The 13,229-nt window shown below is 39.9% G+C and overlaps 1 protein-coding gene across 1 annotated transcript in view; it reads right to left on the reverse strand.

The window, feature by feature from the left end:
* Nucleotides 1-2,757: 2,757 nt before the first annotated feature.
* The window catches only part of LOC140917648 (sodium/hydrogen exchanger 2-like), a 65,247-nt gene continuing 54,775 nt past the window's right edge, over nucleotides 2,758-13,229 (reverse strand). The window contains exons 13-14 of the mRNA XM_073360919.1: nucleotides 6,661-6,795; nucleotides 2,758-5,791 (exon numbers count right to left, since the gene is read on the reverse strand). Of these exons, the coding sequence (XP_073217020.1) occupies nucleotides 5,790-5,791; nucleotides 6,661-6,795 (137 nt within the window). The 3' untranslated portion in view covers nucleotides 2,758-5,789. The remainder of the gene's footprint in view (nucleotides 5,792-6,660; nucleotides 6,796-13,229) is intronic.

Raw genomic sequence — 13,229 nt, forward strand, 5'->3', positions numbered from 1 at the left:
TCAAGTGATTTAAAAAATGAATTGTGATTAATCACACTGTTAAACAATAATAGAATACCATTTATTTAAATATTTTGGGTGTTTTCTACATTTTCAAATATATTGATTTCAATTACAACACAGAATACAAAGTGTACAGTGCTCACTTTATATTTATTTTTGTTTACAAGTATTTGCACTGTAGTAAACAAAAGAAATAGTATTTTTCAATTCACCTCATACAAGCACTGTAGTGCAATTTCTTTATTATGAAAGTTGAACTTACAAATGTAGAATTATGTACAAAAAAACTACATTCAAAAATAAAACAATGTAAAACTTAGAGCCTACAAGTCCACTCAGTCCTATTTGTTGTTTAGCCAATCGCTCAGATAAACAAGTTTGTTTACATTTGCAGGAGATAATGCTGCCCGCTTCTTGTTCACAGTGTCACCTGAAAATGAGAATAGGTGTTCTCACGACACTGGTGGAGCCAGCATTGCAAGATATTTACGTGCCAGATGTGCTAAAGATTCATATGTCCCTTCATGCTTCAAACACGATTCCAGAGGACATGCGTCCATGCGGATGACGGGTTCTGCTCAATAACAATCCAAAGCAGTAAAGACCAAAGCATGTTCATTTTCAGTCAGATGCCACCAGCAGAAAGTTGATTTTCTTTTCTGGTGGTTTGGGTTCTGTAGTTTCCGCATCGGAGTATTGCTCTTTTAAGACTTCTGAAAGCATTCTCCAACACCTCATCCCTCCCAGATTTTGGAAGGCACTTCAGATTCTTAAATCTTGGGTTGAGTGCTGTAGCTATCTTTAGAAATATCACATTGGTACCTTCTTTGCATTTTGTCATATCTGCAGTGAAAGTGTTCTTAAAATGAACAACAAGTGCTCGGTCATCATCCAAGATTGCTATAACATGAAATATATGGAGGAATGCAGGTAAAACAGAGCCATAGACTTATAATTCTCCCCCAAGGAGTTCAATCACAAATTTATTTAGCACATTATTTTTTTAATGAGCAGCATTAGCATGGAAGCATGTCCTCTGGAATGGTGGCCGAAGCACGAAGGGACGTAAGAATGTTTAACATATCTGGCATTTAAATACCTTGCAATGCCGGCTACAAAAGTCCCATGCAAACTCCTGTTCTCACTTTCTGGTGACACTGTAAATAAGAAGAGGGCAGCATTATCTCCTATAAATGTAAACAAACTTGTTTGTCTTAGCGATTGGCTGAACAAGAAATAGGACTGAGTGGACTTGTAGGCTCTAAAGTTTTACATTGGTTTGTTTTTGAATGCAGTTATGTAACAAAAAAAAATCTACATTTGTAAGTTGAACTTTCACGATAAAGGGATTGCACTACAGTACTTGTATGAGGTGAACTGAAAAATATTTTTTTTTATCATTTTTACAGTGAAAATATTTGTAATCAAATATCATAATATAAAGTTAGCAGTGTACACTTTATATTCTGGTTTCTAATTGAAATCAATATATTTGAAAATGTAGAAAAACATCAAAAATATTTCATAAATTTCAATTGATAGTCTATTGTTTAACAATGTGATTAAAACTGTGATTAATAGCGATTAATTTTTTTAATCTCAATTAATTTTTTAGTTAATTGTGCGAGTTAACTGCGATTAATCGACAGCCCTAGTTGTAATATTATACATCCTTGTAATAATAATGCTGTCTCCAGAGAACAAGAGGCCAATAAAAAAAAGCCACATTTCAGAGACATCTTTATGAATTATTAAATTTGTGCCCAATTCCTAGAGGAATTAGTGTGAAAAAGATGTATAGCCATACTTTTAACAGCGACCACTGCCATTGTGTGCCTCAGTGTTTTGGGTGTCATGTAAGGTGTCTTGTGCACCCAAGAAGGGAGGCACCCAATATCAGTATGAATATTTTGACCTTAAAGTTTAGAAGACTGCTCTACACTTTCTGTGTAAGCCAAAGAGAAATAACTCTATGAACTGCTTAGGGAATCAAACTGTTAAAATTTATTTCCACAAAACCATGCAATATTAAATGATACAGTGAATCAATGTTTTAAACACTTTTTAAAGGACTAAAACTCTGCAAAGAATTAATTAGCCATGCACTGAAGCCCAAGCATTTAACAGTTTTCCACTCAATTGTAGGATTTCAAGACCACCAACACTGGATACGGGCAAAGATTACCAAGTGTATTCTAGGCTGGGATTTATATTGGTCATAAGGCTAGGGCCACTGAGCAACTGGAAAATACTTCATGAAAGCTTTGGCTGAGCTATTATACTTTGCTTAAAGAAGCTTAAAAAATATTCCATACTTTCTGGAAGGTTAAATTTGGGGCAGAGTGAATCACTGGGAAAATATGCACTGTATAAAATACTGTCTTTTCTGCAGATCACGCAAAACGTTAACACAACAGAGATCTATTTTACAACCCCAGTCCTGCAAAAGTTTCTAGCCCTCGTGGCAATGGAGAAAGCTTCAAAATGTGACCCCAGTGCACTCTAAAGGCTCAAAAGTAGAAGGCAAATAAAAAGAACATCAAATCTATTATTTTTACATAATCTAATGATTTAAAGCCACTCTCATGATTTTTGGTGCACCTGACTCATAATTTTTCAACACTTGCGGTTGGCAAATACTGGAGAAATAATACTGTTTGTTTGCTCCTTTAAAGAGACAATACCAGCAGTTGGCCACATTAACTGGAGTTAACAATTACTTCAGTTCAAAACACAGCATTGGGTTGGTTTAGATTAAAATAAAACAAGTTTATTAACAGAAGGACATAGGATAAGTGATGCCGAGTAAAGGAAATAAAGGCAGAGATCATCAAAAGCAAATAAAATTGAAAACACACATCTAAAATTCTAAAACTTAATCTTGCAAGGTTCAGTCTTAGTTTAAGATGGTTTTTCTCACCAATTATTCTTTGTCCAGCATGGCTGACTGTCTCTCAGTCAGTACCTTCCACAGAACTGCAAGGTACTGGTTTCCCTTGTCTTCTTAGATGAAAGATAAATATGGAGTCTCTCTCTGGACCTTTTATTCCCAAAGAATTGTCTTTGTTCTCAAAGTTAGGAAGGCTCCTGGGGGACTCCATCGTCTGTGTCTCTCTGAGGTGCAGAAGCCATATTAATTCTCTGTCTCTCGAGTTCAGGCACAAGACAGCCCCACTGGTTTTTTAATAGCTTTGTTTAAAGCTAATATGTAAATTAAGGTTAATCCACATCCCTCTGTCTATCACCTTTACCTAGGATAGGCTGTCTTCTGAAATAGGTTCTAGTAACATTATACAGAGATAATTCATTACTTCTCATATAAGGTTAACACATGCATTTATATTAATGACCAGCGTGCTGTTAGTTTTCAAATGATACCTTACAAGGCATATTTTCTACACACATCATTACAGTAGTGTGTAGGTGTGAATACAGGAGCGCTTAGATTGACACCTTCTGAAACATCTGGCAAGGGCTACTGTTGGAAGACAAGCTATTGGGCTATACAGACCATTGGTCTGAATCAGTATGGCCATTCTGATGTTCTTCACCAACCCAAAACAAATATTTTATTTAGATATTCCTGATGACAAATGAAAATTTGGGAGCAAAATTGATTGTCCTCCATGGAAAATTTCAATTTTGCAAAAATTTAATTTTCTGTCAGAAAATCATTCCCACAGAAAATTCCTGACTAGTTCTATTAACCATATATTGCAGCTTTGGAAAGAAATTCAAAACTGGTGAAAAATCGCCCATTTGATAGGCTTCTTGTCCAATAATACTACCACAGATAAGTTATTTGACAAGACATGGAAATCATAATTTAAAAGAAAAAAATCATTCTTTATTTTTTTATCCAGTACCCAAAAATGTGCTAGGTACCTCACAAGACATAAAGATGATACGGTCATCACTACAGATACCAATAAATCAGCCAAGAGGTTTCAAAAGTTTCCATTCTTCGGTTCCAACATTTTTTAGCTCAAATACCAAATTCTCTGCATTTCTGCTCTCCAGATAAAAAACCTCAAAATGCCCACCTTGGTAAACCTTTATATAATTATACATACCATGTAAAATGTAAACAGTAATATAAACCATGTAAAAATTAAACTATAGGTAAAAAAAAGGCAGAACTCACTATTTATTAAAATTCATTCACTAATTAATCAAAACAGAGATATCAGTTGTAAATGAACATGCCTCCTTCAAAATGTTAGCTTTCTGATTCTTCTCATCTCACATGCACATGTACATGATTACTAGTGTCAATAAACAAAGCAGTGTAGTTGTAGCTATGTCAGTCCCAGGATATTAGAGAGACAAGGTGGGTGAGGTCATATCTTTATTGGACCAACTTCTGTTGGTGAGAGAGACAAGCTTTCAAGCCACACAGAGATCTTCTTCAGGGCATGACAGCAGAATGCAAGGTGGAACAGTTTGTTTAGCACATATTATAAGTAGTGAGCACATGTTATAAGGGACTATTCAAGGTAGAGTGGCCCATTATTACTGCATACAACAATCTGTAATCCACTAACCTACTCTTTTTCTCCTATGACTGCATATTCTAGCTATATATACACACAATATATATATAAAATAAAATATAAAGCAGATCCTGATTAAATTAAAGCTAAAGTGTCAGCTTCTCATTTGCATTAAGGCCATTTTATATGGATTGGTCAGTGTAAAAAAAGAGCCTTAAAAAGGAAGTAAATTAAGTTTATTTAGTCTGCTTTCAAGCCTTTTTCACTGCCAGATCACTGTGAAAGGGCCTTAGTGTAATGAGAAACAGGCCCCAAATCTTTGAAAAATAATTATAATCAGTAAGGTGTGATTAACTAAAAAATGAATTATGCATCTGGTTTAGTGGTACAGTGTTTCCCAGTGGAATAATACTGTACGTGGAGGATAAAGACTGTGAAAGTCCAATTGTGCCACGTAGAAGAGGACTGAGGTCTTTGGTACATTCTTTATAATTTTTTTTCATAAAGGATCTATTTATTTACTTGTGTTTTGTTAAACTCCCCATACCTTCTATTGTGCAGATTAATAGGCAGAGAAGGAAAAGGATTGATGTTAGTGATGGGCGAACCTAACATATTTGGAGATCTGGTTTGATTTGGCAAAGCAAAACTCCAAGGTTTGGATGCATAGCTGGAGTTTCTAAGAATTGTCCAAAATATCGAGGTTTCCCACTTCATCTATCTTCACACTCTGCCCCTTCAGTTCTCCGCTTAACCTCTGCCTGTGCTATGAGGATATCCCCCTTCCTTCCCTGACAGCAGCACTTTTTAGCAGAGCCTCTGAGGACTACTCTCTTCCAAAAATCTTTTGAGAAGAGCCTCCTCACTCAGGCTTTCTTTGTCCCTAGGCCCGAGTACCAGCAGCAGGAGCGGAAATCTTCTGAGGGAGGCTTTGCTGCCTTTCCTCCAGCAGAAACAGTGCTAGCCTAGACCTTGTCTCTATGTAAGTGATTGTGCTCTGGTATTCTCCTGTTACTGATGCAGGATTTGGAGCTTCCCAGGTGCTATGAATCATTGCTGGGAACCCCCAGACTGTTACCATGCAGTTACCATGACCAAAAAGGAAGAGGAGGGAGACTTTTCTCAGGGGAATAGTCCAGGTTTTCTTCATGGCATGGACAAACACTCAGATTAGTTCTTATTTCACCTGGAGCAGGTTTTTGGGCCTGTTCTCAGCAGACGTGCAGTGGCTGTGTGGGCAAGAGAACCTCAGTCCAGCAAACTTCTTTCTCTATCTCTCCTTTGTATATATTTCTCTGCAACAAATTTTATATTAAAAAGACTCAGAAGTAAATATAACCAGATTTTTCTGCAGGAAATATTACATTTGATGCCGTAAAGTCCCCTTCCTCCCTGCCCCAAATACATTAGAAAAACAATAAGAATAACTTTGTTCAATTTCAACCCTGTTGTGTTAGATTCCCCTTAATAGTCCGGTGTTTGTGAGACTTGCTAGTCCAGTAAGGCATGGCACCTGACCTTCAGGACACAGCTAGTTTTCAAATGTTCCAGGACTGATTTCCTTATTCCTGAAACATTAAGTACCGATGAGTGGGAAGTGCAATCCCACATCTCATCACTAATAGTGATTGCACTGCCTCCCTTGCCGGCTTGTTCAACTGCCTAATGAAACTCTGCCTGTAGTTATAAAGTTTTTCTTAACATTTAATCTAAATCTTCCCTGCTGCTCATTCTGTCCCCATGGACTCCAGAGAATAACTGATCCCTCTTCTTTTTTTAAATATCAGTTTTTGTACTTGCGGTTACAGCATTTTTCCTCTGCCTTTTTCAGACTAAACATGCTAATTTCTGTTAAGCTTCCCTCTGACTTTTATCTTTCATTGCTGCTGCTCTCCTCTGAATTCTCTGCAGTTTCTTAATGTCCCTTAAAAAATGTGGCATCCAGCAATGAAATCAATGTTCTAACAGAGATCCAGCTGACACAGATCAGTTGCTTCCTCTATATGTAATATACCTATTATTACAGCCCACTATACACATAGTCTTATTTACAACAGCATCACATTGCTGACTCCTTTCTAAACTAAGGTGAACAGATTTTCTTCTACACAGCCAGGAACAGAGTCAGACCCATAGGTAGGCGGCCAGAAACATGTACTCTTACATTTCTGCATGTGACCCTTTTTTCCTGCTTCTTCTTCATTAACCAATTCAGTGCTGCCAGGCTGTGGAGGTGAGCTGAAGGTCATAGACTTTGATCGGTTGCATTTCATACCTGGTACTTTTTCTGGATTCCCTACTGTGAGAGGAAGAAAAAACAGACTCTGCTGAGAATTTTTTCCATTTGTCAGTCAATGGTAATGAAGAAATATTTAAAGCTAGTTTAAATTATTACCTGTATGCTGGGCTGAACTATCCAGTTACAATGATTATCTTTTAGTTACAGAAACAATTAGCAGGCAAGCAGCACTGTTTTGATAGACGTAAAAATACAACCTTAAAGCTGCTTTGAATTTTGAAATATGTTATTTAACCAGGAATCAAATACTGTAATTCTTTTGTCAGTCCCCACTGGTAACCACTGAATACTTAGTCAGAGTGTTGTAAGACCCGTCATTCATGACAATGAGCAATTTTTAATAACATTTTAAAGAAACGGATGTTCTGTACAAATCTTATGGCAGAAGAACACTTTATTTTCGGTACCTCCAAAACAAGCCATGTTAATGTGGGCATTTAGATGTACAACTAATGGACTGGATGGATTACATTCTCTTCCAGTTCTGTCAGCAATTGCATGACATCATTTCTCAATATAACCACCGTGGCTGCATGCGGCCACCAGGTGCTTTTCTTGCGTCCACAGTCTCCTGGACTGTGATGGGGGAGAGGGGTCAAAGTATTGGCCCCTCCCCCTCCCTGATGCTCCTGGATGCACCACCTTGGTATTGGTTGCTGGGCCACCAGCCGGGGTTGGGCGCTGCCCTCTTCTGGAGACACCGGGGGCACAGCACCGGAGAAGCAGGCAGCCAGTGAGTTCCACAACATCCCAGGGGCGGTGGGACTCAGGCTTTGGGCTTCAGCCCTGAGGTGATGGGTCAGCAGGCTCCAGCCGCACGACGTCAGGCTCTGTCCCCGGGCCCCATCTCCTGACTGCGCGGCTTCGGGCTCTGGCCGCGAGGCTTCAGGCTTCAGTTCCCCACTGCCTCCCCTTAATCCCCATCCAGGGCTTAATTTGTCCCTAGGCTTGCCAGGGCTGAGTAAGTCTGCTGCAAAAAGTGATACTTATATGTTTGTTAATATCACTTTTCATAGCAGACTTACTAGCTAGCAATAAATAAATTACAATGATTTGAATGTGCATATGTATTTCTTTTTTCCCAAAGCTAATTAAGTATTTTAGGAAAAAGTGTGAGAGTGGCCACCAGCAAGAGTCGGTGGCTGCACTCTGAGGCCACCAAAAAATTTGTCCTGAGAACCTGACCTAGATCTATTGTGCATATACTTGACTCATTTCAGAGTAACAGCCGTGTTAGTCTGTATTCGCAAAAAGAAAAGGAGTACTTGTGGCACCTTAGAGACTAACCAATTTATTAGAGCATAAGCTTTCATGAGCTACAGCTCACTTCATCAGATGCATATCGTGGAAACTGCAGCAGACTTTATATATACACAGAGAATATGAACCAATACCTCCTCCCACCCCACTGTCCTGCTGGTAATAGCTTATCTAAAGTGATCATCAGGTGGGCCATTTCCAGCACAAATCCAGGTTTTCTCACCCTCCACCCCCCCACACAAATTCACTCTCCTGCTGGTGATAGCCCATCCAAAGTGACAACTCTTTACACAATGTGCATGACCATCAAGTTGGGCTATTTCCTGCACAAATCCAGGTTTTCTCACATCCCCCCCACCCCCATACACACACAAACTCACTCTCCTGCTGGTAAAACCCCTTCAAAACTGACCACTCTCCAAGTTTAAATCCAAGTTAAACCAGAACATCTGGGGGGGGGGGGGGGTAGGAAAAAACAAGAGGAAATAGGCTACCTTGCATAATGACTTAGCCACTACCAGTCTCTATTTAAGCCTAAATTAAAAGTATCCAATTTGCAAATGAATTCCAATTCAGCAGTTTCTCGCTGGAGTCTGGATTTGAAGTTTTTTTGTTTTAAGATAGCGACCTTCATGTCTGTGATTGCGTGACCAGAGAGATTGAAGTGTTCTCTGACTGGTTTATGAATGTTATAATTCTTGACATCTGATTTGTGTCCATTTATTCTTTTACGTAGAGACTGTCCAGTTTGACCAATGTACATGGCAGAGGGGCATTGCTGGCACATGATGGCATATATCACATTGGTGGATGTGCAGGTGAACGAGCCTCTGATAGTGTGGCTGATGTTATTAGACCCTGTGATGGTGTCCCCTGAATAGATATGTGGGCACAATTGGCAACGGGCTTTGTTGCAGGGATAAGTTCCTGGGTTAGTGGTTCTGTTGTGTGGTATGTGGTTGTTGGTGAGTATTTGCTTCAGGTTGCGGGGCTGTCTGTAGGCAAGGACTGGCCTGTCTCCCAAGATTTGTGAGAGTGTTGGGTCATCCTTTAGGATAGGTTGTAGATCCTTAATAATGCGTTGGAGGGGTTTTAGTTGGGGGCTGAAGGTGACGGCTAGTGGCGTTCTGTTATTTTCTTTGTTAGGCCTGTCCTGTAGTAGGTAACTTCTGGGAACTCTTCTGGCTCTATCAATCTGTTTCTTTACTTCTGCAGGTGGGTATTGTAGTTGTAAGAAAGCTTGACAGAGATCTTGTAGGTGTTTGTCTCTGTCTGAGGGGTTGGAGCAAATGCGGTTGTATCGCAGAGCTTGGCTGTAGACGATGGATCGTGTGGTGTGGTCAGGGTGAAAGCTGGAGACATGCAGGTAGGAATAGCGGTCAGTAGGTTTCCGGTATAGGGTGGTGTTTATGTGACCATTGTTTATTAGCACTGTAGTGTCCAGGAAGTGGATCTCTTGTGTGGACTGGACCAGGCTGAGGTTGGTGGTGGGATGGAAATTGTTGAAATCATGGTGGAATTCCTCAAGGGCTTCTTTTCCATGGGTCCAGATGATGAAGATGTCATCAATATAGCGCAAGTAGAGTAGGGGCTTTAGGGGACGAGAGCTGAGGAAGCGTTGTTCTAAATCAGCCATAAAAATGTTGGCATACTGTGGGGCCATGCGGGTACCCATAGCAGTGCCGCTGATCTGAAGGTATACATTGTCCCCAAATGTGAAGTAGTTATGGGTAAGGACAAAGTCACAAAGTTCAGCCACCAGGTTAGCCATGACATTATCGGGGATAGTGTTCTTGACGGCTTGTAGTCCATCTTTGTGTGGAATGTTGGTGTAGAGGGCTTCTACATCCATAGTGGCCAGGATGGTGTTATCAGGAAGATCACCGATGGATTGAAGTTTCCTCAGGAAGTCAGTGGTGTCTCGAAGGTAGCTGGGAGTGCTGGTAGCGTAGGGCCTGAGGAGGGAGTCTACATAGCCAGACAATCCTGCTGTCAGGGTGCCAATGCCTGAGATGATGGGGCGCCCAGGATTTCCAGGTTTATGGATCTTGAGTAGTAGATAGAATATCCCAGGTCGGGGTTCCAGGGGTGTGTCTGTGCGGATTTGATCTTGTGCTTTTTCAGGAAGTTTCTTGAGCAAATGCTGTAGTTGCTTTTGGTAACTCTCAGTGGGATCAGAGGGTAATGGCTTGTAGAAACTCGTGTTGGAGAGCTGCCGAGCAGCCTCTTGTTCATATTCCGACCTATTCATGATGACAACAGCACCTCCTTTGTCAGCCTTTTTGATTATGATGTCAGAGTTGTTTCTGAGGCTGTGGATGGCATTGCGTTCCGCATGGCTGAGGTTATGGGGCAAGTGATGCTGCTTTTCCACAATTTCAGCCTGTGCACATCGGCGGAAGCACTCTATGTAGAAGTCCAGTCTGCTGTTTCGACCTTCAGGAGGAGTCCACCTAGAATCCCTCTTTCTGTAGTGTTGGTAGGGAGACCTCTGTGGATTAGTATGCTGTTCAGAGGTATTTTGGAAATATTCCTTGACTCAATGACAGAGATGGGAACAGAACCTAGGAATTCTAGCTCCTACCTCTCTGCTCTGATCACTAGGCCACATCCACATTTTTTCTGGGGAACAACAATGCTGCTTGAATAACTAAAATAAACTACAAGTTAAAATGCCTACAGGATATAATGTGTGCACATTTTGATGACTACATTATGGACTCACAAATGTCACACAACTGACTGCATTCCTTTCAGCCCCTCTTGCAACATCCCAGAACACAGTGCTAGTAGGTCTGGTTACGATGTGGATGACTACCATATCATCAGCTTGTTTTAGTAAACTAAGTTGCTTCAAAATTTTAAATGAAATGGGAGAGGGAAATAGTAGGATAAGGAAAGAAGCAAAGGGTATAAGGAAATATCCTTATTTTGCTTATATTTTTACAGTAGATATTTTGTACAAGAAATACTCTGTATACTAAAACTAGATCCATCCCCTCCCTACAGCACACACTCATTGCGCTGGAAGAAGCGGTCAATAAACACAGAATTTTCCACAGAATTATACAGAAACATTTGTGCTAAATACTTGTGTACCAAGCACTGTGAAAACTCACAGTGTTCAATATCTCACACACAGTATCTGTAGTAGACCTAGGAACTGAACATTACATTGTGGTTCAAAGCATGAAAGGATACTGCTTCTCTGTATCCTTAAGGATTTCTTTTATACTTCCTCCAGATACAATAAACCTGAGCTTCTTTATGTAGCAATGTAGATTTCTTTGATTCTTCATTAACATTAAAACATTTTAAAAGTGAGAAAAAGAAGGTTTCAGCTCCCTGAGGGCGACAGGTGTGATTGTGAAAACGCACGAAGCCAGCTGCCTCTGGTCTTTCTATGTTTGCATTCTAAACTGCAAGCCCATCAAGACACGGACTGTCTTGGTATTGGTAACTTGTAAAGAACACGTTGGCACTTTGCAAAAATAAACAACAATACAGGAAAGCACTTAAGTAGCCGCTTAACTTTAAGCATATATTTAAGTTCCATTGATTTCAATAGAACTTAAGCATGTGCTTAAAATCAAACACAAGCTTAAGTGCTTTGCTGAATAGTGATGGTTTCCTGATTCAAGACCATAACTAATAAGGATTTTTTTTTTTAATTCTTGTGAAGGGAGAAAGCTGCAGTAATGACACAGTCAGCTGTGCCATCGCCAGGAAGTCTTACCTCGAGTTTTTGTGTTACTAAAAGTGTTCCCAATGGAGCTGTAATTTAGTTACCATATTGGGGGTTTTTTCAGGGTAATGGATCGATTAACTTGGCTGACAGTGATAAGGCTACCTTTGAGACTGGGCATTTCCTGTATTCATTATAAATGCATTATTAACATTGTACAGGTGGCAGATTAGGTCATAGAGGTGACACAGTAAGTCACAGGACTGTTTTTAAAATATTCCATAGAACCCAATTTCATAGCATTCCTGGTGGAGAGGACCACACACAAGAATCTACATGCAGACAAGTCCAAGTTCATAAGAATGACAAGTTTCTTACCTGAATATTTTCTTTCTTTCTGTTAGCAACGTCTCTCTGAGTTCATTACTAATGGATTAATGCCCCCACCTATGGAATCTGGAGGTGATCTAATGTTGCTGGAGGGTCCAGAACTAAGCTCTGGCCACTAGAAGAGTTTTTCCACGGCTGTAGGAACACTGCAGCAACCAATTATTAGCACTAAGACAAATCAATATAAGGTATGACACTAACCTTAAGACAACATAAGTCTCCCTTTAGAGAAAAATGTCAGTGTCTGTACTGGTCTTTATAGGCTACCAGGGTGGGTTGAATTTGGAGAAAAGCTGCTAACAAAAAAAATTATCAGATAAGAAATTTCTCATTCTGTTGCATAGCTTCTCACCTCATTCATCACTAATGGGAAGTAGAGAGCACTGAGTCATATGGGGTTGCGGGGGAGTGGGGGCGGGAAGGGAAGGATAAGCAGAGATAAATTATTATAGCAAAATAATAGGCAGGAATATAAGTTTTCCACCATATAAAACATGAGTTTTATAAACTAAGGAATTATGTGGGAACCAATCTAGTAGCACCTTCTTACCAAAGGATGCCCCTACAGAGGGACAAAAACTTTGCAAATCTTCCTTAGATGAGGCTCATACATTTTCCCCACAATGACTCTACCGACTTCTGTGAATAATTTCCCAGGTGCCTAACATGCCAACTTGTGTAGGACTTTTACATTGTGCCTGCAGCAACTTTGAGGCTGTAAGTCTCTGGCATTTTGGATTAAATGAAATGAACAGAGTATAATTGGCATATGTACTCCATAGACTTGAGATATATCTTCAGAGCTCTAGAAAGTCCCACTTATGGCACAACCTTCCAAGGGTTAGAACCATATTATGGGAGAACTATTTCTCAGGAATTGTGGAAAGAGGAACTTACCTTGAACAGAAAGGTTTCTGAAGCTTTAAGAATAATTTTTTCCTCATGACGAAGACAGAGTGCTTCTTGTAATGACATGGGAACTAATTCCAAAACTTGCCTTTTGGAGGTAATGGTGATGAGAAAGGCCAGCCACAGGCTTGTCTAATCTGTCACTCTGATTAAACCTGGCACCTGATACTCATATAGAGAATCCAATGTT

Source organism: Lepidochelys kempii, chromosome 9, assembly GCF_965140265.1.
Source record: "Lepidochelys kempii isolate rLepKem1 chromosome 9, rLepKem1.hap2, whole genome shotgun sequence".
In the NCBI taxonomy this organism is placed as follows: Eukaryota; Metazoa; Chordata; order Testudines; family Cheloniidae; genus Lepidochelys; species Lepidochelys kempii.